At 43.8% G+C, this 27,985-nt stretch overlaps 1 protein-coding gene across 1 annotated transcript in view; it reads right to left on the bottom strand.

Moving 5' to 3' along the window:
• Positions 1-683: 683 nt before the first annotated feature.
• Positions 684-27,985, bottom strand: part of SLC4A9 (solute carrier family 4 member 9) — a 63,537-nt gene continuing 36,235 nt past the window's right edge. The window contains exons 15-21 of the mRNA XM_070748609.1: positions 22,041-22,202; positions 20,025-20,203; positions 19,743-19,815; positions 18,888-18,956; positions 17,747-17,920; positions 4,052-4,207; positions 684-2,241 (exon numbers count right to left, since the gene is read on the bottom strand). Coding sequence (XP_070604710.1) covers positions 2,188-2,241; positions 4,052-4,207; positions 17,747-17,920; positions 18,888-18,956; positions 19,743-19,815; positions 20,025-20,203; positions 22,041-22,202 — 867 coding nt within the window. The 3' untranslated portion in view covers positions 684-2,187. The remainder of the gene's footprint in view (positions 2,242-4,051; positions 4,208-17,746; positions 17,921-18,887; positions 18,957-19,742; positions 19,816-20,024; positions 20,204-22,040; positions 22,203-27,985) is intronic.

The raw sequence follows: 27,985 nt of genomic DNA on the forward strand, positions 1-27,985 counted from the left end.
ACTGAGGCTATCCCCTTCACCTACCTCCAGCGAAGGGTTGCCCGTCGCCAGTGCTCAGGAATGCTCCTCAATTTGGCCTCAAAAACCCTGGATGCACACACACACACACACACACACACAAAGAGCTAGGGCAGATTCAGTAACCAATCCTTGGAAATTGGCAGCCTGTAATTTAAAGCAAAACCATGACTGAAAAATTTTGAGACTTGTGCTTGCTTGAAACCAGACTGTAAGCTCACAGAAAGTGACATCAAACCTCTGAGAATAATCAGCATAAAAATTGGATACTGTAAATTTCTTTCTAGAACTTTCCCTCTGGTTGGTAGAACTTCATTGTTGAAAGCTCTCCTTTTTGGAGCCACTGAAGGAATCCTTTTCTGCTGCTTCTATCGATACCTTCCTCTTTGCATCAGAAAAAATATTCAGTTCAAGAAACATGTTGCTTACATTTATCATCCATAGATGAAAAGTTTTCTGAAAAATCAAGGCTAACACTTTAACTGGACAAATTTTTGAAGGGTCACAACAAGCATTTCTACAATCACCATGAATTTCTCCAACAGAAAAAAAAATAGAGGAAAACTAGGAAGAACTGGAATTAAAAATATACTAGGAAACAAGAAATTTTTGCAACAATATATCTTTTGACAAATTTTATTTAGCATTTCAAATAATGCAGGCAACCCAGAAATGACCATTGTTTCATGAACAAATAAAGGCATACTACAGCAAAATACATCTGACGGAGACCGATTGTATTCATACATTAATGCTGAATTAATGTGTTGTATGAATTCTGTTCATCAGCAGATTAACTTAGGTTATATAATAGACCAGCAATAAATACATGACCCATACCTAACTAACCCATACTTAACTGAGTGTACTGTACAAGCAATGTCTCAGAATGCCTAAGCAGTTTTCAGTTTGTGCTTAAATTTCTCAAAACATAACTCTGCTTTACATCTTTATGAGACCCATCATATATTGTGTAAATGAAAACATCTGAAAATGCTGCCTCCTCCTCCTCCAACTATCCAGAAACAGAACTTAAGGGCAACAGCTTGAAATTGTGTATGCAAAGAAGAGAACTGATTTGATTGTTTCATTGCACATTTAATAATTGTTGTTTATATTCTGTATATAACTTCCAACCTGCGTGCCAAGGACCCCACATTATGTATTTATGATATATGCTGTGAATCAACTAATGATATAAAATATCAGGCAAGTAATATGCAATTGGGTATTACTTCCTAAAGGACATTTAATACTAAAAGTACAGTGTAAATAAGGAAATGCATATGTATACTCTCATTATTGTCCTCTTTAGTCATTATGAGATGACTTCCACATCGAAGGTCTTCCAAGCAGCTTATAAAACAGATTAGATGATAGCCACAAGATGCAGGCATATGTAAGAAGAACCAACTTTGTTTTGGTTCTTTTATCTGAATTTCTTCAACATGTCCCTTCAGTTGTCTTTTGCTGTGTTTGCTTGATTTATCATTCTGCTCCTATAACAGCAACTAATACTAGAGAGTGAAAGACACATTTCTAGCATATTGAACAATCTTTATGAGATACAAAACATATCCAAGCTTCAAAAAATGATGGCATCAACAGGAATTACTTAACTATTATTGCACAGGGGAAAAATAAAACAGTGGTGTTCCTTGTTTTTTGGGCCAGAAATGGAGAACTGCCTTAACAGAGATACATGGGTTATATCTGCCTTGGGGTTGTCACTCTGGCTAAGTTGCTAAGTGCCATGGATAGAGAGCTCAGATGTTCTGCCTTCAATCATGTTGAAACAATATTGTCAATGGCAACCGCATCTTTTTAGGTAAGAATGAATCGGGCAAGGAAAAGTAAAATGCAGAATGTTTGATTTGCTACCTTAATAAAAACCAAACTTTTTGAGGCAGCCAGTTTTTTTCCTCTTTGTGTGTAATTTTTCCTCACTTCCAAACTCTTACTTTGTGCAACAGCAAGAAATGGAAACTCTTGAGGATCAAGTTCCTTCCACTTGAATAGTCCTACAATTGATTGACTTTCATATTCATAGTAAACATCTTATTCTCTATTTAGTCTAAACTTCCCCATAAGTTAGCCTTCTTTTTAAAAAAAATATTACATAATGTCCATGTTCATCTTTAGCTTGTCAGCTGATGGATATATCTTCATCTAGTTCACAGAGATATTGATTTCTGGTCCTTTTTCTTGGTACATAAGTTCAGACTGAAATAAACATAAATCAAAGAAAGTTATTAGAAGGGGAGAAGCAATTATGTATTCATTCATGCTTTTGATTTATTTTCTTTCACCCTCCGAAAATGATTTTATAACTTCTGAAGAGACAAAGATACAAAAAGTGATCTTACAGAGGGATCCTTTCTGCAGAGAGGATCTTTCATTCCCCCAATCTGTAGTATCTGGAAATACTTACCGTAATCTACATTCTAGACAATTGCTAGCTTTTTTCTAAGTGTGATTTGCAACAGACCTACTTTGTTGAAAACTACAGTCTGTTGGCACAATGCTGGAAGAGAGACTGCTTGAGCAGAAGATTGAGTAGAAGACTTCCAAGGCAGTGGTGAAATCTACCTACCTTCCCTATCAGTTTGGAAGCATGAGCTACATGCGCACGACCATTGTGTGTGCTTTTTCACCCTGTGAGCTTGCTCAGAAGGCTTTGCACATGTGCAGAAGATTAAAAACTAGAAGATTGTGACATATGGTCAGGTGGGTGGAGTCTTGTGCTGCCACTGCTATTGGTTCTCCAAACCACCGGCAGTCGCTGCTACTAGTATGCCCGAACTGGGCTGAATCAGTAGCATTTCACTTCTGCTCCAAGATCACTTCCAACTATGTTATTCTGTTGTTGTTGTTGTTGTTGTTGTTGTTGTTGTTATTATTATTATTATTATTATTATTATTATTATTATTAATTAGATTTGTATGTCGCCCCTCTCCGCAGACTTACGTTATGATATCTTGTCAATTGTAAGAAATAAAGGATGTATCTTGTCAGTTGCATGTAAAGCAAATAGTATGTGGGAGCTGGAGCTAGTCATCAGTGGTTAAGATTATCCAGAAAAAGGGCATAGCTATTACTCTGCTAAGTCAAAATAATAAATAAAATAAAATAACCCTGAAAGAATTGCTGATAAAAATTAGGGGGATAAACATAAAAACACAATCCAAGCTGATAATCAGTCAAGCAAGTATATCTTCTAATAGCATGAATGAAGGCTGCAAGAGGCTAGCTACAGAAGTGCCACTATTTTAACCTCCACAGGATGTGTGCCCATGATGTGAATGAGAGATCGTCTTATTCAGATGTGCATATACAGCAGATTATGTGCTTTTGAATACTGGAAATGATAGCAAAAATATAAAAGGAAACTTAGTCCCTACAGTCCCACAACTGTATGTAGCATATTTTTTGGAGTACAAGATGACCCCCCCCCAAAAAAAGTGAGTGGAAATGTCTGTGCGTCTTATATACTGAATGTTATGGAAGGGGGAGGCGGCAGTGGGTGCAGCACTGATCAGCTTTTCTAAAATGGGCCGCATAGGCAGTAGCAAAGGGGCCATGGCAAACAGGCGGCAGCAAACAGCTGGCAGCAAAAAATGCTGCTGAACAGGCAGCAGTGACCAGGCAGCGCTGAACAGGTGGCAACTGAGCAGCGCCAAATGTGTGCCAGTGAATGGGCCACGCCAAATGGGTGGTGGCGAATGGGCCGAATGGAATGGGCAGCAATAAATACAGTAGATTAATTATTGCCAATATAATTAACTAATTTTCTCAGACCTCAAAATGGGGATTGAGCTAATGTGCTAATTCCAGGCTAATATACAGTACTGTAGATTACAGCTCCATCATTCTGAAAGTGACTTCTTGCCTGGGAATGATAGGAACTCTCTGCCCAGGAACAAGTTGCATATCTTACTTCAGTATTTTACACTGGGATTTTGAGATGGTGGTGCAGAAAGAATTTCTAATTACTGCCCAGTTTAGCCCTTTTCCAACTTTAACTATGCTTACATCTTCACTGTCACTCTCATCCTGATCTTGTATCTTCTTCAGCTTTTCTTCTTCCTCTTTTTTGTTTTTTTCTGGCATAATATCATCCAACCAACTCAGATGTTGAAGAGAGAAAATGTATTCCATTGCCTTCCGAATACCCACTAGAGCCAGCAGCTAGAAGGTTAGATAATCATTACATAAAATTAGTATGCTTGTAATTATTAATAATTTAAATAGCATTATTACTGCATATACAACATCACTGCAGAATATAAAAACACATTAAAATATCTAAGGAGTTTACAGTTGAAATGTTGAAAAAGAGAACTGGAACAAAAGCAAAGACAAAGCTAATGAGGAATTAATATGAGTAAATGTGGGTACAGTGGTACCTCTATCTAAGAACACCTCTACTTAAGACGTTTTCTATATAAGAACTGGGTGTTCAAGATTTTTTTTGCCTCTTCTTAAGAACCATTTTGTAGTTAAGAACCCAAGCCCAGAAAAATTTCCCAGGAAATTTGAGAGTGGCATGAAGGTCTGGCTAGTTTCCTGCCATTCCCCATTTAATCCTGGGTACCTCAGGCTTTTCTTGGCTACCAGAGGAGCCTTTCAGTGGCGCTTAAGGAGGCTTTGGCAGTCCAGAGCAAATGAAGCATTTTCCTTTCTCTGGGCACTTGGAGAGGGAATAAACCTCTGCAAGTGCCCAGAGAAAAGAAATGCTCCCTTCGCTTTGGGCAGCCCAGAGCTAATGGAGCGTTTTCCTTTCTCTGGGCTCTTGGAGAGGGAATAAATCACTTTGCTGTGGTGCCTCCCTCACACTGCCTCCCATACACGCAGTGTGAGGTTGCCCCCCCAGAGCGTTTAGGCACAGAAAGGCAAAAGAGGGCGCTTCACCCTGGCCAGATCAACTCGACTTCAGTCACCACAGTGAAGGAAAGGCACCGGATACAAAGCAAGCGAGTGAGAGGAGAGGGGAGGCTTTCAGCATAGGAAGGAAGAGGAAGCAGGTTCCCCCCTCTTGCCTGCCTAGGTTTCTATCTCTGGCACAGTGTATGGGAGGCGCGTGCTCCTCCTCACCGCTTCAGAGTCCCTCTTTTTTTTTTAAGCCTTAAAGTTTTGGATATTTTTTTTTTGATTCCCCTCACTCACCTTCTTCCTTCGGCAGCGACTGTCCTTCTCCTCTTCCTCCTCCTCCTCCCACCCCAATTATGAGCTTTTATTTCTTTCCCAATGGGTTTGCACACATTATTTGCTTTTACATTGATTCCTATGGGAAAAATTGCTTCTACTTACAAACTTTTCTACTAAAGAACCTGCTCACGAAATTAAGTTCTTAAGTAGAAGTACCACTGTATTTGCCTTTATATTCTGGTTTGGTTCGGGTGAGAACTAAAGGGTTGTGCCAAAGTCTTCACAGAAAATAAGAGTTTGAAGAGGCGTTTGAAGGAAGACAACAACAACAACATCATCATCATCATCATTATTATTATTATTATTATTATTATTATTATTTATTAGATTTGTATGCCATCCCTCTCTGAGGAGCTCACAACAGGACAATAAATATACAAATCCAATAGTTAAAACCCTTATAAAAATAATCATACAACTCAAACAAACCATACATAAATTATAGTAGCTAAGGGGTATATTAGTTTCCCCATGCCTGGCAATATAGATGAGTTTTCAAGAGTTTACGAAATGCAAGGAGGGTGGGGGCAGTCCTGATCTCCGAGGGCAGTTGGTTCCAGAGGGCCAGGGCTGCCACAGAGAAGGCTCTTCCCCTGGGGCCCGCCAGACGGCATTGTTTTGTCGACGGGACCCAGAGAAGGCCAACTCTGTGGGACCTAATCGGTCGCTGGGATTCGTGTGGCAAAAGGCGGTCCCAGAGGTATTCTGGTCCGATGCCATGAAGGGCTTTATAGGTCATAACCAACACTTTGAATTGTGACCGGAAACTGATCGGCAGCAAGTCATACGGAATGAAATTTTTGTTAAAGAATTCTAGATATAGAGACGTTCTTCCCATGCTCCTACATAAAGAAGTCCAGATTATATCATGACCTTGACTTCACCCGTTTTCCCGCTCCCAGCTGAACAACTTGAATGAGACATATGCAATAAAATCCCTCTCCCTGCACTGAGAGTGTAACAGAGTACCCTAAACCCTGGACTGTAATGGGAAATAATATACCTGATGGTGGCCCATTTCTATAGAATGGAATGGAACAGAACAGAACAGAATTCTTTATTGTCCAAGTGTGATTGGACACACAAGGAAAAAGAAGGGCCAGGGGGGACATGATAGCAGTCCACAAATACTTGAGGGGTTGCCACAGAGAGGATGGGTCATGCTGTTTTCCAGGGCACCAGAGGGCAAGATAAGGAACAACGGTTGGAAGCTGATCAAGGAGAGATTCAACCTAGAAATAAGGAAGAATTTCCTGACGGTCAGAGTGATCAACCAGTGGAATGGCCTGCCAGCGAATGTTGTGAACTCCCCAATTTTGGACATTTTCAAGAGGAGATTGGACTGTCATTTGGCTGGGGTGCTGTAGGATTTCCTGCTTAAGCAGGGGGTTGGACTTGATGAATTGCAAGGTCCCTTTCAACTCAAACAAACAAATAAATAGTCATATGCTCTCAGTATACATAAAAGAAAAGATACATTTGTTAAGAATCATGAGGTACAACACTAAATTATTGTCATAGGGTACAAATAAGCCATGAAGAAACAATCAATAGTAATATAAATGGTAAGGATACAAGCCACAAGTTACAGTCATAAGTGGGAGGAGATGGGCGACAGGAACAATGAGGAGACTAATAGTAATAGTAATGCAGCCTTAGTGAATAGGTTAGGTTAGGTTTATTGGATTTATATGCCGCCCCTCTCCGCAAACTCGGGGCGGCTCACAACAATGCTTGACAGTGATGAGGGAATTATTTGTTTAGCATAATAAGGGCATTCTGGAAAAAAACTGTTCTTGGGTCTAGTTGTTCTGGTGTGAAGTGCTCCATAGTATTGTTTTGAGGGTAGAATTTGAAGCTGTTTGTGTCCAGGATGTGAGGGGTCTGCAAATATTTTCACAAACCTCTTTTTGATTCATGCAGTTCCAGTGGTGGCAATGGAGTGTGTAGCTTAGCTCCATTGCCGCCGGGCGTGCACATGGTATGCACGCGCAACCGACACAATTCTGGTAAAAATTACCGGTTTTTTTGCTTCTGGCAGTTTTTACTGCTGGAAGGACGTCTGCATGAGATTTTAGCTGCTGCACATGTGCAGCAGCCGAATCTTACTGCGGCGCCTAGAGAGGCAGCTGGGGCCAGCGCAAAAATGGCCTGCCTGAGCTCCAGCTGCGTGGCCTGCTTTCTGCTCTCCTGTGCTGCAGGCATCTCTCAGCGTGGCGATGGCACTTCAAGCAAGTTGTGGCCTTTGGGAGCAGCAGCGCTGTGTTCCTGAAGGTTACAACTCACTTGGAGTGCCATCCCGGCGCTGAGAGATGCCTGTGGAGCAGCAAAGAACAGAACAGGCCACGCAGCTGGAGCTCGGGGCTGCCTGGCTTCCTCCCTATGCTGCATGCCATCTTCTCGGCGAGGGAGAAGCCGTCACGCAAGGTAAGGCAGGGGAGCATTCAGTCCGCTCGCGGCAAAGCCATCACTCGTGGCAGGGCAGGCAGGGGTGGGCAAATGGGCAGGGCATACGGCGGGGTAACTTACCTTATTTTCGCTTTCTAGCTTTTTTGCTTCTTCGCATTCACAGAAGCAAAAAAAGCCGAAAGTCACTCATCCTCCGTGCCATGCACACGTGTGTGAGCTCCCAGCCATGTTCCGGTGGCAGTGGGAATGGTGGCCTGTTGTTGCATGCAGTATACAGGTCCTCAGTAGAAGGCAGGTAATGGCAGCAATTGTTTTTTCTACACTTCTGATGATCTGACAAGTCTGTGTCTGTCTTGTTGGGTTACAGAAATGAACCAGACAGTTATAGAGGTGCAAATGACAGACTCAACTGTTCTATGGAATAGTCCCCCACCCCTCGGATACTCAGTGTCTGATTTAGATTTTGAAGGGCTATAAAAATTTAGTTTAACTTCATCCTGTTATAGGAAGATGAACAGAATGATGTGGGGTATTTATTTATTTGTTTATTTGCTTGTTTAGTTAGTTAGTTATATCATATCTGCAGGATGCAATAACTAACTAAGTGGCATAATAATAATAATAATAATAATAATAATAATAATAATAATAATAATTTATTAGATTTGTATGCCGCCCTCTCCGAAGACTCGGGGCAGCATAGACATTCAGATGTTGATAAACAATAATAATCATCCCTGGGCTAAATTTTGTGGTGAACCCTAGGAAGATGAGGTGATAGAAGAGTATATTTCTATGGGGATGAGTCACAGGTGGCATGATGGACACAGGAGGTATGATTGCAAATTGTTGCAGGTTCCCACACTTCTGGTACTTCTGCTTCCCTTTGACCAAATAATAGGATGGCAAGGTGTTATTGTGTCAGGTTGCTGTTAGATGAATGCAACAGCTAGTGCAATAGGATTATGTAAGGTGGAATTATGTATGTATGTACAGATCTGGTTTGCATCACAGAAACCTGATTGAGGAAGGCCAGGGATATTGCCATATCTAAGATCAGTCTGTTAGATGTGGCTTTTACCTCAGTATAGATTTAAGATGAATATTATTATCAGTTTTCTAGTTTTGTGCACATTGTTAGTCTTGTGAGTAGTTTTATTACATTCCTTAACATGAGATTTCCTCCAACCAAGGCGCTATAGAAGATAAAATGAAAAAAGAGACAACGAGGATGGTAGAAAATAAAGTCACTTTGACCAAATGCAGTTCCATACCCACATTTAACAACATGCTTAGCATTCTTCATGCTTAGTAAATATGTAGATTCACATCCAGTGACTCTGTTTAAGATTACCGGTTACTTTAGAAAAAAAGAGAGGTAACAATCCTCTTGCAGGTTGCTGGACATTTTTGATTTATTTTACAGATAGAATTATTCAGTTTCACTCAGAGTTGGGAACTACTTTGGTGGGCTCCAGGCAACATCTTCCTACACTATCTAGCATTTTTAAAAAAATTGTGAAGGCCAAGAATGTGGTCTGTCTCTTAATGGCATGAATTCCGCCACCTGTGAGCAAAATGATAACCTATCTCAGTCATCTCTTTTTTGAGAGAAAGAGTTGGGTTCTCCCTTGTGGGAGATGATTGTATGCCCCATTTTGAAGTGGCTATTGATCTAAGGGAGCATGGCGGCTCAGTGGTTAAGACACTGGGCTGGTTGGCTGGAAACCTGAACATCATCAATAGGATGAACTCATGTCCTCGTCCCAACTTCTGCCAACCTACCAGTTCAAAAACAGGCAAATGCAAATTAATAGGTACCATTAAGTTGGGAAGATAACAGCACTCTATAACATCATACTGGCCACATGACCACAGAAATGTCTTCAGGTAGTGTTGGTACAATGGCCTTGAGGACGAGTACTACCCCCTCCAGTTGGTAATCACTAGCAGAGTAAAAATGAGAGGCCGGGCGAAATAACGCCTGGCCGAAAATTGCCAATGGCGGGAACCAACTCGGCTCCCCCATCAGCTGGGGGGCATTCCCCGCGATAGCGTGGGAATGCCCCAGAGCAATCAGCGGCCGCTCGGGCATTCTGGGAAAGCCGAGGGGCGGGGCATGTGCCCTTTATCAGGGCTTGCTTGCCCCCCAGCTTCTCTTGCCCCCGAGCTCGCCGCAAAACGGACAGAAGAGGGACCAGCGAGCCTTTTCTCCTCGATGGAAGGAAGGAAGAAACGCAGGACGGTGCCTTTTTCGAAGCCCCTGGGATCGATAACGATCGCCAGGGGCAGCTCAGGTTTGCGGGTGGGCAGGGGGCAACAGCATCCAGCGCCCGGGAACATATGGTTCACGGGGCGCCCATCAGTCAAAGGAAGAGGAGGAGGACGTTGCCCTGCAGACGGCTCTCCCCTTCTTTGGTCTGGCTGCTAATAAGTGCAGCCTCAAGAGCAGCCAAGTGATCAAGGGCTCTGACGGCCCGGCTGGCAACGCGCCAAAGCGTTTCGGTGCCGGGCAACCAGGGCTAGCGCTGGGGTCCCCCCCCCACGTGGTTTATTCTGCCGCCGTTGTCAAAGGTCTTGACTCGCGGCCGGGGGTGGCTGGTTGCGGGCGAGGTCCTTCCCGTGGGCGGCCACCGTTTCAGAGCCCCTGGGATCGGCGGCGACCGCCCGGGGCAGCTCAGGTTTGCAGCGAGGCGGTGGGGCAGCATCGGGGGGGGCACCCTGTGTCCGGGAATATAATTCCCCCACATGGTTGGTGTTTGGCCACAGAATCCGGGGGCCTCGAGTGGGCCGCGCGCAGGGCAGCGCCTGGCTTGATCCACATGGCGAGCCTTGCGCCCCCCCTTTTTTGTTTCCAGCACAGCGCGAGCCTATGTTTGGAGGCACCTGGCTTTGCTTTCGTGGGGGAGGGGGGGGAGGTGGAATAATGCCTTGAGCATGCCGGCAATTCTCCCCCTCCCTTCACTGAGCTGAAATGTCGGCATATTTTATTGTTAATGGGGTAGTTAACCTATCGTGTAGCAATCTGCGCGGTAGAGGGGGGAGGTAGGTTTTCTTGCCTTATGGCAGCCCCTCCCCCTTGTGGGGACCAGGCAGACACCCCCCCCTCGCCGACTTGGGCCCCGTTCCCCTGATGGAGCGGAGGTCTACATGCATGTTGCTTCTGGTCAACAGACTTGGTACATAAATCAGTTCATAATGATAGTGATCTGTAGGAGAATAGTTCCAGCTGCTGGCAGATCTTATCTATTTGGTCCACTGAAGCCCACATGATTAATTTGGTAGAATCATGGCAGCCTGGATTGAGTTCATGGGATTAATTAATTTGACTTTGTTAATTATAATTGGAAGGTGGCTTCTCCTTGTTTCGTGACAAATTAATAATTGATTGATTACCAATACAGTGGTACCTCAAGATACGAACCCCTCGTCTTACGAACAACTCGTGATACGAACCCGGGGTTCAGAAAAATTTTGCCTCTTCTTACAAACTTTTTTCGAGTTACGAACCGGCGTCCGGAGACTGCTGGGAAGCCGCGCGGCTGTTTTAAAAGGTGACAGCCGGGCGGCGGGGCTTCCCAGAAGCCTCCCGAATGCCGGTTCGTAACTCGAACAAAGTTCGTAAGAAGAGGCAAAATTTTGCTGAACCCTGGGTTCGGTTCGGGAGGTTGCTGGGAAGCCCCCCAGGCCGGCTGCGACCTTTTAAAACACCCGCGCCGCTTCGCAGCTGTCTCCTGAAGCCGAACGCTAAAGCCGAACTTCGGCGTTCGGCTTCGGGAGACAGCTGCGAAGTGGCGCGGGTGTTTTAAAAGGTCGCAGCCGGCCTGGGGGGGCTTGCCAGCACCCCCCCGAACCCGGGTTCGGGGTTCGGGGGGTGCTGGCAAGCCCTCCAGGCCGGCTGCGACCTTTTAAAACACCCGCGCCACTTCGCAGCTGTCTCCTGAAGCCGAACGCTAAAGCCGAACTTCCGCGTTCGGCTTCGGGAGACAGCTGCGAAGCGGCGCGGCTGTTTTAAAAGGTCGCAGCCAGCCTGGGGGGCTTGCCAGCACCCCCCGAACCCCGAACCCGGGTTCGGGGGGGTGCTGGGAAGCCCCCCAGGCCGGCTGTCACCTTTTAAAACAGCCGCGCCGCTTCCCAGCAGTCGCCGAAAGCCGTTTTTTTGCGGGGGTTTTTTTGGTTGCACGGATTAATTGACTTTACATTGTTTCCTATGGGAAACAATGTTTCGTCTTACGAACATTTCATCTTACGAACCTCCTCCTTGCACCAATTAAGTTCGTATCATGAGGTATTACTGTATTGAACTATTCACTGATCTATTCAGGCATATTGATAATATGAAGACCCCATTTACGTATTACGCATTTTAATTTTGACTGATTTATTGGACAATAAATTTAAAAATAATAACATTCTTAATCAAGTTGAATCAAGTGGGACTTCCACTCGGTAGGGCTGGATGAGCTATTTACCTCAGTGGTTGGATTAATGGAACCACTGGGTTCAGTTTTATTTAACCTATTATTAATTCATCCTATAGAGGGGTATATATGTAGATATGTATGGTTATGTATGTAGGTGTGTATATATATATTGGTGTTTATAGGTGCGTATATATACATAGGTATATATTGATTCAATGTTGTGCAATTTAATATATATACAACTGTACAATTCATTATAAGTATAATTATTATACTTCGGAGGGATTTTTCATTTTGTATAAGCATATATGTGCATGCATTGGTGCATGTGTATGGGTAACACGTGCATACATATATATAGTTAAATCGAAACTTTAACTACCCATTTTGTTCATAACTTAGTTTTATGGGGCAGTGATTGGCTATAGAATTCCCTGCGGGATCAATATGATATGCCTTGTTGGACATAATTTAAGGGATTATTTATTACATTGAATTACAAGGCACTGCGAGCATCCCTTTAAGACAATTTTTAGCATACACAAATTTGGAGAAATAAGGCCCCTGTACGCAAGTTAAATATCAGGGTAGGCCAAACAAGCCGCTAGGTTATGAGCACTGGTTAGAATGAGATATATAATTGAGCCATAATGTGGTGGACATAGAAAATGGTATGGGGATTAAAAATGTCATATTCGAAATGCTTTTCAGCAGCCCGGCCTCACTACCATTTGATATCAGTTCTTTCATACCTAGTGGATAATGGCGCCCTCCTATGGCATTTTCGCACAAGAGGGACAATAACAATCAGGGATAGTAGCCATGAAACCAGGTTAGGTGGTGTTTGAGCAACTGGATCTATGGAAAGACTACTTTGTCAGTGAGAATGGCTTTTAGTGATCAAAAGACTGTAGCCTTACTATAGACCTTGGCCCCCCCTTTTGTTCATCATAGCTTCAGGGGACTTAGCTGGCTTCTGACAGCAACCTTGCAACCTTGCAGTTAAAACCTTGGCTTCGGCTCATAAGCGGGTTTAGAAGAAACATTACAACAAATGATGAGGGCTTTCTGCAACTGGGGAGGCTGTTAATCTTTATTACACTTTTATCAAACATTATAAATTTCTGCACTTCATTTGGAACAGCGCTGCTGAATATAAAGGATTTGTTTTTTCCTACCTACCGAGAGCACTGTGCAGAAATATATCTTGGCCTTTCTTTGAAGCACTGTGGAATGGGGACCTAAGAAGCTGTTTGGCAGACAGGTCTGTCATATGCTTCTTTACCACATTGAAATAGCAACTAGGTTATTGGGTGGTAAGTAAATATAGCCTCATGCTGCTCCCTTACACTCAATTTTAAATAAATAAATAAATAATTGCTCTCACGCTTTAATAAGGGTTGACAGTGTTAATATAAAGTGTTATGGCAAGTGGAACATAGTGAGCTATGTTCTACACCTTACATAGTAAAATTTGCTTATTAAAGCTTTTGTTGAGAATATATACATGTTGTCAGGCCGGAGGTTTACTTTTGTATGTTTTCCTCCTGGAGCAGTTGCGCATGGAAGTCATTATGTCTCCCTGAATGGTGCTACTAATATTCTGAATTTTGCCACATTTCCAAATGTAAAGTTATTGTACTGAAGGCTATAACAGTACGGGTGCAGTTGGTAGCAGGCCTTTTCTGTACAAGCAAAACTGAAAGATACTATTAATACCATAACTACAGCCTGCAGATCCCCATGTCATTACCATGCTGAAGGTTGGAAATCTCCCAAGTTCTGGCTAATCCTCTCATGTGTAAGACAATGAGGAACCGGATTGTGGGGGCAATAGCATAGCTCTGTTTGTGAAGTGCTATTGCTAACATGTTGTAAGCCGCCATGAGTCTAAGGAGAAGGGCGGCATGAAAATCGAATAAATAAATAAATAAATTAGTCAGCTTATCTCAGCCCCTTTAGTTTGTTCATAAGAAATGGTATAGTCACTTACCGGAATGGGGAGCTTGCAAGAACGCTAAGCATTGGGGTCATCTGAATCAAATTCACGCTTGAGTTGATTTTAAGCTTAATATGAGTTATTAAGCATTATATTAATTGTTTTTAATGAATAATTCAGAAAATGTTATTATCATAAACAATATTGAAGTCCTGGTGTCAGGACGGTACCATTAATATTATGGTTATATTGATTAAGTCATGTTGGTAAAGCTAATCCATGCGCTACCGGTAAAGAAAGCATTGGCATAGGCCTTTGCTTATCTTCATAAATTTCTTGCAATTATTTTACTCCCTGGGTGAGCAGGCAAGGCCACAGAGTATATTGACTAATCTCCCTGGCATTTTAATGCTGGAGGAAGAGTATTATGATTTCCTGAGAGGAATACAGGAACATGGGACTGCGACTATGGTGTACAGCTGGCCCATCAGTGGAGTGAAGCGAGCCAACAACAGGAGGCCCAGTCCGTTAAGAGGGAGTATGTGTGCATGGGCAGGCGGTTGGCAGCCACATGGCATAGGCTGGGGCGCAGGGTGCCCAGAATTGGGGACAGCGCCATCGCTCAAGCAAAGGAGTGCAGGTTGGACCACATGGTTACATGCCATCATATAGGGGCAACAGGTGGGCTTAGCTCTCCTAACAAAAGACCTCGGTGTGAAACTATTTGAGGATAGGAGGAATGATCAAGAGATGGTCCAAGGAAAGGACTCAGATTGGGGAGACATTAGTAAGCCGCTATACATTACCCAGTTTCAGGGGCAGCGGGCATTGGATGAGACCCAGATCCTCACCCAACGAGGTGAGGCTGTTTCACACGGCAGCCATAAAAAAGGGCCTTTGGGGACATGGTAGGTCTGCAAGGTGCTGTCATGATCGCATAGTAGTGGATCATGCAAGGTTCCCTGGGCCAGCAAACCGATGTTAAAGGGGGGCTGCGGCAGCCGCGTTGGTTGTGCACGGTGGCTGACCAATAACGCAGATGGTGGTTTGATCACTGCCGGGTATATCAAACAAGGATATATGCCGGGGTATGATGGACTCAGTGCAAGTAAAGCGAGGAAGCCAGGGAATGGTGCCCTTTGTACCATAAGACAGGCCTCCACTGAATAAATAACAGTTAGGGGCCATTACAGGAGGATTGGCAGGATATCGGGTGGGATTCCCTCAGCAATACTGAATGCAGTTTTCAACAAGTTCTCAGCAAAGTAATGAATCCGGTGGCGGATGGAAGTCAGTGGTTTTCATGAAGTATATTCAGAGCACCTGAGTACAAGCGGTTTTGGGATCGGGTGGCTAACACTGTCTTTGTATTCTTATCGTTTCTCTAGGTCCTGGCCCTGCTCCACTTTGTTACGTGCGAAGTGCGAAGGAGCTGCCCTTCCGTTGCCCACAGTAGTGAACTGCGGCCACAGCGTGGCATGGTGGCTGAATGTTGAGCTGCAACATGATCTTCAAGAATGTGGAAGTTGCTGAGTCGCTGGGGATTCAGTGGAAAGGCTTGAGCTCGGAGGTCTTCGTTTGAGACGGGCCTCTTTCGTTGTGAAAAGTTGGGAGCAGTGAGGGGCCGGACCCAGATTGTTGGTGTTGCACACTGGTGGCAACGACCTGGTGCTGGTGAAGGACTTGGCTCAGTGGCGTCAAGTCATGGCAGACCCCCGGGGCTTGCAGAGCATATGGACCAGATTGTTGGTGTTGCACACTGGTGGCAATGACCTGGTGCTGGTGAAGGACTTGGCTCAGTGGCGTCAAGTCATGGCAGACCCCCGGGGCTTGCGGAGCATATGGACCAGATTGTTGGTGTTGCACACTGGTGGCAACGACCTGGTGCTGGTGAAGGACTTGGCTCAGTGGTGTCAAGTCATGGCAGACCCCCGGGGCTTGCAGAGCATATGGACCAGATTGTTGGTGTTGCACACTGGCGGCAACGACCTGGTGCTGGTGAAGGACTTGGCACAGTGATGTCATGTCATGGTGAAACACCGGTTGTACGGGGCCTACGGCTGTGGTGTGTGGTTCTGATAACCTCACATGGAGGGGATGTGGAGTCGCCGTCACACCAACAGCAGTTGACGGGACCAGGACATGGGTTAACAGGGCAGGGGGAGCCAAAGTGATCTGACACCCGGGCATGTATTTTTAACCCCCCCTAGCTTTCACTGGGTCAATTTAGGAAGATGTCAGGAGTGGCAATTTTTACACAGACCTGCAGTGGTGCCTGCGTGAGCTGGGCAGGCTTAGGTGGGGAGCAGGGGGCCAAGATAGAGATCTGACCCCCTGCTGTGGCAGAAACGGGGCGGAAAGGGTATCAGTAGCAACTGTGTGTTTTCCTTTGGGCATCTTTTGTAAGATGATTGGCACCCCCATTGCACAACTCAAGCTTCCTCCACGGACAGAGAGGTGTGAAGGGGGTGCCCTTGGGGCTCACCTACGTCATTTCCGGTTCCGGGTCATGCAAGGTGAGCCCTCCCACATGCTGGGCGTGGCTTTCGGGTCGGGAGTAGGCGGGGCACGCCTCACTCTGACCAGGCATGGAGTAATGCCCATTTGAGTTGCCCAAGTATTTTGTGTTCAGGAAACTCCGCCCCATTTAGCGACCCCTGCAGGTCTTTCTGTTAATATTTAATAAAGTGACCCATTTTTATCCAGCTTGGTGTTCATTTCCCGTCCAAGGCAATTCTCAGGGACTCCTTTACCTTACCTTTATTTTTCTATGTCTTGATCTAGCCCTTCTTGAGAACATCTTGTCTCCTGAGTTACACAATGCACTTTGTGATTAGAAAACTATTTTGGATTGCTTTGTACCATACAGTAACCAGATATGGAAGAGTTGCCTTAGGGATGGGGTTTATTCTGATTAATATTTGTATTTGTTCGGGGTTGTTGGTTATGCGTTTGTATTCCCTTCTTTTGTAATACAGTAAACTGCTTTGCATCCTTTGAAGTATGCAGTATATGAAGATATATATGAACAATCAAACAAATAATTACCACATTTTAAAACATTAATAATTACATCAAGATTAAAATTCAAATTTGAATTAAAAAATCTGATAGAACCATTAAAAGCAATCAGATATTTTAAAACAGTGGAATGTTTATTTCAAAATATTGATGAAAAATATTAATATATATTTTATTTTATTAATGTATATTAATGTATATATATATATATATGATGGTCTTGGTATATTCGGGTTTCTTCCCGTGTAGGATTTGGAAATTTCTGGCGACGTTTCGATGAGGTCCCACTCATCATCTTCAGGCTGGTGTTTCTCTCCTTGATCTCAAGTGCTCACTTGAGATCAAGGAGAGAAACACCAGCCTGAAGATGATGAGTGGGACCTCATCGAAACGTCGCCAGAAATTTCCAAATCCTACACGGGAAGAAACCCAAATATACCAAGACCATCATACCTGTACCCGTGAAAATCTACGAAAACATATATATATATATATATATATATATATATATATATATATATATATAAAAACAATATATCTGCTACATATTCAGAAAATAACTGACAATAAATGGCTAGGAGTAAATTAAAGATTGTACAGGACTGTAATAGGAGGTAGAATGTTATGGACAATAAAAGACTCTTCTGTACATAGGAAAAGATCTTGGGCAGATTCGTTCATTCTCTGTATAATATATGGCTATACTACAAGACATTAATGTCTTACCATTAAAGGGAAGATAATGGCAGCTGCAGTTGACTTAATGAGCCATAGGACAGCAAGGCAGAAGATTTGAATGAAGGTGTAAAGATGCACTTGGCGTAGTGGAACATGTCGTAGATAAATGAAGTCTGGCTGGTGTTTAGCAGGCATCAACAAGAGTTGAAGTCTCTCTATGAACTGGAAAAAATGAAAGCAAGAAATATAGTGGAAGCTCCTGAGTAGGAATCAGTGGCTGCCCACTTCTCTCTCTGATATCAGATTGGTCCTGCCCAAGTTATTTCAGGGGGCTCCAGGGAGCTGAAGGGAGTCTTTTGAATCTCTTTTGATGTGAATGGTTACGATGGTTCACCAGCATGGGAGATATTACACATTGCTTATTATTTATCACACATTGTTATGGTTTAATGATATTACCATTTGGGAAGATTTATAAGCCATTAGGAGTGAGGCATAGGAAAATAAATGAGTGAATATTCCATCTCTGTCTGAAACTGGTTTACTTAGATTACTTCTAAGATGTAAAAAAGAGAATATCCAATAAATTTCAGAGTTTCTTGCCTAAGCATGGCTTACTCTGCATTTTACAATTGAAATTACAGATCTGGAATTGTATGTGAATCAAGGGCTGATCTGGCCCCTCTTCTTACACATTAGGAAAGCCTTGAGCCCCAGCTTTATTTTAAAAAATACTTCTTGCACGCATTTCTCTTCTGCTTTATTAGCACTGCAGACTTCTTTGTGGTGGTTAAGCTGGCAGGCTAGAAACCAGAGACCGTGACTCTAATCTGGCCTTGGGCATGAAGCTATCTGGGTGACCTTGGGTTAGTTGCTCCCACTCAGCCATAGAAAAAAGGCTTTGGCAAACTACTACTGAAAATCTTGCTAATAAAACTACAGAGACTAGACCAGACAGTAGCCAGGAGTCAAAACTGATTCAAAGGCACAAAACAAACAAGCAAACAAAACAAAATACAACTTCTTGAAAAGGAGTACACAACATCCAGGATACCTTAATTACAGACAGAGCCTTCCCACATTATTAAGACTATATGTCTTAGAAAAATACTGTGTACTCTGATGATTGAATTAATTTTCATCCTCTCCAACACCGCAGTATATATTTCTATAGCTTTTTCATACTCACCTGAATACTGCCAAGTGCAGATATACCCATATAAAAGAAAATGCCATACAGCACAGGCATTGGGATAAACTTGGGATATGAAAGAAAGAAAGAAAATTAATCACATTTAAAGTATGAATCACAAACGTCTGTCTTAAGGTCAGTAAAACATCACTTTTAATGTTTGCTTTACAATGAATGGATTCAAGTCCTTCACTCTGGTATACTAAACAACATTTCTGCCTTTTTTTACACTACATCCCTTCAGGTATTTTTCCCTTCGGTCATCTTTCTCTGTAAAAAATTGGTTATCAAATTGGTCTATTCAATCAGCCTTCCCTTAACTTTTCAAAGCAGAGAGGGATAGAAATGTTAAACTCTGTCACGGCTTATCTAAGGAAATCTACACAATTTCCAAAAAAATCCTTCTGCCCAGTGTAGATCCTGTGTAGTATTTTCTGTTAATATTTGTAATATTGTGTTTCCAGGTTCCTGCTGATTTATGTTGCCCTTCTCTGTTTCAGTTTGTTTGAGTCTCTTAAATTGTGGTACCCACAGTGCTTGAAGAACAAGATTCTGCTCAATGCAGCATAAGGTGGAACCACTCCTTCAAAGAGAAATCAAACAGTCACAATCACACATCTGGCTGGTCTGCTTTTTTCACTCTAGACCACAAAAATGAGAACAAATCCCATAGCCAATCTCTATCTGTTCCAATACTTTCCAGCAATGCATTAGGCTGAAATTCAGGTAGCTGAATTTAGTTTGCTATCAAAGTATTTTAGACAGTAAAATAATAAGTTCATATGAGCAGTGGGAAATGAAATAACAGATCTATGTATTAAATATTTATATGAATACTTAAAAAAAAATCACCTTGAGCACAGGAGCAAGGAACACAGACAATCCTGTGAGAATAAAGACCATCAACCCTGTAACTCTTTGCTCCCTGTAAGAAGAGTATTTCTAAATTAGATCTTCATATTTCAGCCGTTTACAATCCCATAAATCCTAAATTAATCCCAATTTTCCTAAATAGGTCATTTACGAATCCCACCCAAAGACCTCATTATGTTTTCCAGCAAAACAGGGTGGGCCCCAATCAGATAATAACACCTCAATTTTTGAATTCTTATAAATGTGATGTACTTCCAATACCTGATTCCAAGGAACTTTGGCTGTTCTCCTGGAGCACTGGTAGTGCTTTCTTTCTTAAGGCTGTCCATATGTGCTAGAGATATGACTGTGGCAGACACATACCAGGGCAAGCCCATAAACGATGTAACAATCATCAATAGGGAAACGCAGAGGAAATCTAGATGAAATCCTGCCCCTTTCTGCAAGAGAACATTGGAGATAACACTAGGAGATGTAGGCTGGTTAATGCATGGTAAAGTTTTCCATTTTAGACCCTGACTCCTTTAACTGATTGGAACAGTAATATTTTTATAAGTTGTGTGATTTGCATAATTGATTGTGCTTCCAGAATTTCAGTACCTAGAGTGAAATTAGGGTTAGATAATTTTATGTAAGATTTCATATATTAATATGGTTTCCTTGGGAATATAAAACAGAACATGTTTCATATGGTACTAAGAAATTCTACAGGAGCCCTGGTGGCGCAGTGGTTAGAATGCAGTACTGCAGGTTACTTCTGCTGCCTGCTGGCTGCCTGCAATTTGGCATTTTGAAACTCATGATGCTCAAGGTTGACTCAGCCTTCCACCTTTCCAAGGTCGGTAAAATGAAGACCCAGTTTGTTGGGGGCAATATGCTGACACTGTAAAAAGCTTAGAGAGGCTGTAAAGCACCGTGAAGCAGTATATAAGTCTAAGTACTATTGCTATTGCTATATATTGTCTACTATATTTGGAAAATTATTTCTGTTCTTTGCTTTCTTCCAATATTTTCTTTTACAAATAAGGGAGCATGGGTTTCTTCACACCAGAAACTATGGTAGTGAAAAATAACACAAAGAGAGCAAAATGCAATGTGCTAAGTTTATTTATTTTTTTGAAAAATAAATAAGTCTGCGGAGAGGGGCGGCATACAAATCTAAATAATAAATAAATAAATAAATAAAGTCTGGAAGGCAGAATGGATGAGGTATGCCTTTTTAAATCATTTCCAATATGTTCTATAAAATCCTTTAAAGCTGTGTCTGGATAAAGGGTGGGCTCTAACTTACCTCGCTGCAGATTTGCTTCCTCCTGAACCATATGGCTGTGGGCGCACTGCATGTGTGCTCATGCTCAATGCAAAAAACAAGCAAAAATAGCAAAAAAAAAAAGGCTAAAAACATGATGGCACACATTCGCAGTGCCAAAAACTCGGATTCTGTGCATGTACAGAAGCAAAAACCAGCAAAAAAAAAATGTAAATTTTTTTTTTTTAAAAATCACCAAAAAAATGGCAGCATCCATGGACCAGCACTGACTGAACTGGGTCTGTGACATCACCAACTGGTGCGAACCAGGAGGAACCCATTTCTGATCCAGATTATATGAAAACATGCCATATAAGCATGGGTGTGTAGCAGGCAGGACAGGGTGGAACGCAGTTCCACCAGCGGAAATGAAGCTGTGTGCCCAGCTCCAGCTGACCATCCCCCTCTCCCATCCTCCTCCTCGGAAAGCGGCAGGGGAACCAGCACTGGCAGGAGTTGCAGGGAGACCATTTCCGCCTCCCTCTTTTCTCAACAGCTGATCAGCACCCATTTGCCTAGCTACCCAGCTTGAGGCAGGGGGCGATCCAGGAAGAAGAGCGCAGGAAACGTGAAGCAAATTGTCACCTCAGAGAGCGACACTGTTAAGGTTGTAAGTCGAGGAATTAACAGTTCACTTGAACGATGATGATCGTTCAAGTCACTCCCACCTGGTCACATGGCCGGCAAGCTACTTCCACCCAGTCACATGACCATTAAGTCACACCCACAAAATAAACCACACCCACAGTGTGGCAGTAAAAATTTTGGCTGCCCATTACTGCATATAAGCTTACTCAGCTTTAAAAACCTGTTTATATTACGTAATTGACTTTGAAATAAAAGTTTAGTCTCAACAATTGTTCTAGTGTTCCTTGGTTTATGGTTCAATATCTCTGTGTTTAAGAGTGATAAACTAAATAAAATAAAATAAATCATTACTACATTACACAGCCCAACCAAATACTGACCCGCAGTTTATATTCCTTGCGATTGAGAATGACAGCTGTTATCTGTTGATCCATGAAGATGAGGATGATCACTAGAATGGCAGGTACTGAAGACACTAAGCATATCCACCAGGGATTTGCTCCAAATGGAAACACGAGCCAGTCTCGCTTGGGATTTGTAGGCTGCAGAGAGAATAATTGGAAAAGGTTAGCAAGCTACAAGATGAGTTGGAAGTAGATAGCAGACAGATAAGCATTGCTTCTTAAAGTATTTGACAAAGTATATTTGCACCTTAATTCTTGTCTATAATCAAGAAAGAAACTATCAAGGTTGAATTATGGCTCCAGCTGATTAAATTGTAGAGAGATTGTTTCAATTTTATGGATAATTATTATGGTTATCTGATTTTTCAAAAATGGAATTGTTTGATAAATGCATTTGTTTTGTTTATCTCTCCAGAAAATAACGTTGTGTATTTTATAATTAATAGAAATATACTTTGTATATTATAATAAGCTGTATTTAATAACTTTTAAAGACTGTGTTAAGAAACATAAACTGTTCAGGTGATTCTGGTCTCAAGACATTTGTAGGCTGGTGTAGCCTGCATTTGCAGCAGGGCTGTGATAGCACGACGCCTGCCATATTCTCAGGGGATCTCATGATAAAAGGCAAGATCCCCCCCAGTAGGCAGTGTGAAGGCCGTGCATGCCGATTGGAGTAAAGGAGTGGGGCAAAGGTATAAAAGGCCTGCCCTCCATGCCACTGTCCCTTTTCGGACCCAGTTTCATCAGCAAGCGGTTGCCAGCAGTTGGTCAAGGGGGCTGCAGCCGCGTGGAGAGCGAAGCACCTAGCGATTGGCTAAACGTGGCACACAACCCTTCCATTCATCGACTCATTGAGAGTAAAGCGACTGCAGGGGATCACCCTCACCTAGGAGGGAGCCTCAGCAAAGCAGAAAGCCGGGCAACTGCCCATTAGGGAGGAGCTATCGGGGGCTGATTAATTATGGTGGAAAGAAAACCTATTAATTTTACTGATTGCCTACCTCAAGTAGCTCTGCAGCCTAATCTGGCAAATCACTTTGTTTAAGTTAAAGCAGGATTGGCCGCTCATTAAAGAGGAGGATCGGGGGGGGGGCTTCACATTGTGAAAGAAAGCCTAAGTAGATAACTAATCTGGTATCTTGGTTGGACTGGCTGCCCTATCTGGATAATTGCAACATGTCCAAAATGCACTATCATCCCTTCCCGTAAAGTTAGACACATGGCGGAAAGGGTTGGGAAGGAGACAAATGCCCCCGGGGTCACAGAGGAGGGAGCCTGGCCTACTCATTCAATTTTTGCCTGCAATTTTAGCTCGGTTTGATGACCTGGAGGCAGGCCTGAATGCCTCGCGACATGTTGCCACATCTATGCCGGACAGGAATTTGCCACAGAGCTCAGCAATGGGGCTCAATTAAATGGAAGCATCAGTGGGGCAGGGCCTGACCACGGTGCATCATGACCCAGAGCCAGGGCCAAGCAATGAAATGCCAACAGATCTACAGCTCCAAGAGTATACTCCAAGGGAACATGCTAGGGAACTGCTGAAGGATTTTAAAGAAGGTTTTAGGATTCCATATGAAGAGCCCAGACGGGCTTTTATGACACACAATTTGAAATCAATCAAGGGCATGGAATGGGTGGTAAAGATGAAAATAGATAAAGAAGTTAAGGAAGGAAGGGTGGTGGGACCGTTCCAGTCCTCGCCCATAAGTACGCTCAGGGTGTCACCACTAGGTTTGGTGACCAAGAGAGTGGCGGGTGAGTTCAGATTTATTCATCATTTGTCCTTTCCCCTGGGAGAATCTGTCAGGCGTTGTGTTCAGTGAGGTATACGTCCTTTGACTCCACGGTGCGTATGGTGTGCGCCTGTGGGAAGGGTGAGCTGATGAGTAAGTGTGACATCAAATCTGCCTTCAGACTTCTGCCAGTGCACCCAGATGACTTCGAATTATTGGGTTTCAGGTTTGAGGGGGGATTTTACATAGATCGGGCATTTCTCTTGGGATGCTCTATATCATTGATGGCGAACCTTTTTTTCCTTGGGTGCTGAAAGAGTGTGTGTACGCACTATCCTGCTTGTGCAAGTGCCTGCACCAGTAATTCAATGCCTGGAGAGGATGAAAACAGCTTTTCCCACCTCCCAGAGATTGTCTGAAGGCCAGAAATAGCCTGTTTCACAACTTCTGGTGGGCCTAGTAGGCTCGTGTTTTACATTCCCCAGGCTCCAAAGGCTACCTTGGAACTGGGGAAGGGTAAAAAGGCCCTCCCCCATCTCCCTGGAGGTTCTCTGGAAGCCAAAAACGCCCTTTCAGAGCCTCTGTGTGAGCCAAAAATCAGCTGGCTGGCACACACATGCACATTGGAGCTGAGCTAGGGCAACAGCTCATGTGCCAGCAAATATGGCTGTGCGTGCTACCTGTGGCCCCCGTGCCATAGGTTTGCCATCACTGCTCTATAGCCTACTCCCTGTTTGAACACTTCAGTTCATTCCTGGAGTGGGCTCATAAACAGCGGACCAGGTCAAATGCAATAGTGCATTACTTGGATGATTTTTTGTTGGTGGGATCAACCTCAGGGGCTTTATGTAAGGAAAAAATGTGGGCTTTTAAAGAATTATGTGCAGAACTGGGGGTCCCCTTAGCCCAGGAAAAGATGGTGGGGCCCGCTACAATAATCACATTTCTTGGCATCAAGCTCAACTCCAATAAACAAACCTGCAGGCTCCCTGCAGAAAAATTGGAATAGCTCCGGGGAAAGATTAAGGAAGTTTTGTTTGCAAAGAAGGTGACCCTTAAGCAGGTTCAGGAGTTAGTGGGTAAAATTTGCTTGCAGGTTGGTAGCCCTGGGCCACACCTTCTCAAGGCGGTTATATTCAGTTATGAAGGGATTAGACAAGCCTCACCACAGAATATGTTTGAAGGTGGAGGTCAGGGAGGACTTAGTAACATGGTCAGAATTTCTGAACCATTACAATGGCATGGCCTTTTGGAGGAAAGAATGCTTGCTAGAAGCAGAGTTACAGGTTGAATCAGATACCACAGGGGCGATTGGGTTCGGTGTGGTGCTGGGAGACCAATGGTACTACACACCGTGGCTCACATTTCGTCTGGACTTCAACCTTCCCTTTATGGGAAAGGTTGTTGAGAAGGTAGTGTCCCTCCAGCTCCAGCAATCCTTGGATGAAGCCAATTATCTAGGCCCTCAGCAGTCAGGATTCAGACCCGGCTACACTACAAAAACTGTTTGATGGATGATCTCTGGCAGACCCGGGATAGGGGTCAATCCTCTATCCTGGTGCTTCTTGACCCCTCAGGGGCTTTTGATACCATTGGCCAGAGTATCAATTTGTGCCGACTGGAGGGGCTGGGAATGGGAGGCACTGTTCTGCAGTGGTTCTCCTCCTACCTCTCCGGTCAGTCACAATCGGTGTTAGTGGGGGGTCAGAAGTTGGCTCCTAGGTCCCTCCTTTGTGGAGTTCCTCAGGGATCAGTCCTCTCCGCCCCTGCTGTTTAATATGAAACTGCTGGGTGAGATCATCCAAGGACACAGGGTGAGTTGTCATCAGTACGCTGATGACACCCAGTTATACATCTCTACCCCGTGTCCACTCAGTGAAGCAGTGGAAGTGATGTGCCAGTGTCTGGAGGCTGTTAGGGTCTTGATAGGTGCCAACAGGCTCAAACTTAACCACGATAAGACGGAGTGGCTGTGGGTACTGCTTCCCAAGGACAATTCCATCTGTCCATCCATCACCCTTGGTGGGGAACCTTTGACCCCCTCAGAGAGGGTCCACAACTTGGGCATCCTCCTCAATCCACAGCTGACCTTAGAACATCATCTTTCGGCTCTGGCACGGGGGGCGTTTGCCCAGTTTGCCTGGTGCACAGTTGCGGCCCTACCTAGATAGGGAGTCTTTGCTCATGGTCACTTATGACCTTATCACCTCGAGATTCGACTACGGCAATGCTCTCTACATAGGACTACCTTTGAAAAGCATTTGGAAACTACAAATTGTGCAAAATGCAGACGCGCGAGCAGTCACGGGCACCGTTCCCTGTAGGCTGCGCACGTGAGCACGCGCGCAGCCCAAAATACCGCCTCGCGCGCCCTTTTCCATGGGCGCGCAGTTCCCATTTTCCATGGGCGCGCAGTCCCACGGGGGGGGAGGGGGCGGGGAGGCGCCGGCAGCAGAAGGGAAGGGAGCCGCAGTCGCCCCTGCCTCCCCATGTTGCCTCCGGCCCCCTCGGCCTTTCGTCACTGCCCCCCGCCCGATCCGCCCCCTCTGCTCCTCCGCCGCCTCCTACTTTTGGGCACGGCTCCTCCGCACCCGGAACGCACACCCTGCCCGTCTCAGTCCCTTTGCTGAGAGCACTTTCATCCCGGGCTCTCAGCAAGGGGGTTGCAGGAGAGGCGGGGCAGGTTGCGCACGCTCCCTATCTCCATACCAGGCCACTCGGAACATTCAAAATAAGAAAAACTTTCGCCAGCGAAGGCTTTTCTTATTTTGAATGTTCTGAGTGGCCTGGTATGGAGATAGGGAGCGCGCGCAACCGCGTCCCCCCCGACATTGAATATCACCAGCCTCCACTGAAAGAACGGAGAGAGAACGAGAGTGAGTGAGAGCAACAGACAGCAAGATAGAGAGAAAGTGAGAAAGAGAGAGAGAGAGAAAGGGGGGAGAGAAAGAGATAGCAAGAGAGAGAACAAGAGAGAGAAAGAGTGTGAGAAAGAAAACAAGAAAGAGTGAGAGAGAGAGAGAAAGCAAGAGAGGGAGAAAGTGAGAAAAAGAAAGAGATCAAGAGGGGGAAAGAGAGAGAAAAAGAAAGAAAGAAAGCGAGAGATGAGAGAGGAAGGAAGAGAGTGTGAGAGAGAGACAGAAAGTAAGAGAGAGAGAGAAGAGTAGAAGGAAGAGATAGAGAGAAATGATAGAAAAAAGGGGAGAAAAGAGAAATGAGAAAATGATTGAGGCAGAGAATGACAGGAGAGAGAAACAGAGAGAGAAGTGACTTGATTTAAAGCATATGGTAAAAGCACTTAAATAATAACAGAGAAAAAACCCCCAGCCCTCACCTGTTTTTATTAATAGTTATGTTTTTGGTTTTGCTGGTTGATTTAGTTTTAATAGTAATGGATTTTGTTTTTTTTTAATTATTAATTTCTTTTAATAAAAGGGATTTTTTCTTATTTATTTATTTATTTATTTATTTATTTATTTATTTATTTATTTATTTATTTATTTATTTATTTATTCCACCCAGTCCCAAAGGGACTGTCGCTCAGACACTATACTTTTCCGCCCACACCGAAAAAAAATTAGAGGGTACATTGGTCACGGGCTTGCCCAGATACATGCATATTTCTCCACCACTCCGCGGTCTGCATTGGTTGCCAATTGATTTCTGGACTCAATTCAAAGTCTTGGTTATGACATATAAAGCTCTACATGGCATCAAGCCAGAATACCTGCAGGACCGCCATCTGCCACATGAATCCCAGTGACCAGTTAGGTCCCACAGCGTCAGCCTTCTACAGGTCCCATCAACTAGACAATGTTGTTTGGCAGGACCTAGGGGAACAACCTTCTCTGCGGGGGCTTTGGCCCTCTGGAATCTGCTCCCCCCAGAGATTCATATTGCCCCCATCCTCCTCGCCTTCCATAAAAGCTTAAAGATCTATCTGTGCCGCCAGGCTTGGGGCCATTAGACCCTTGCCCCCTGACTGACAAATGTAGTATGTTTTGTGATGTGAATGGAAATGAATGGTTTTAAATGTTAGTAGAGTTTTAAAGTTTTTCTAGTAAAATTAATTGGAATTTTAGATTTTTACCATTGTATATTTTTTGCTATGGTGTGAGCTGCCTGAGTCCTTGGAGAGGGGAGGCATACAAATCCAATAAATAAATAAATAAATAAATAAAT

The sequence above is a fragment of the Erythrolamprus reginae genome, chromosome 3 (assembly GCF_031021105.1).
Source record: "Erythrolamprus reginae isolate rEryReg1 chromosome 3, rEryReg1.hap1, whole genome shotgun sequence".
Classification (NCBI taxonomy): domain Eukaryota; kingdom Metazoa; phylum Chordata; class Lepidosauria; order Squamata; family Dipsadidae; genus Erythrolamprus; species Erythrolamprus reginae.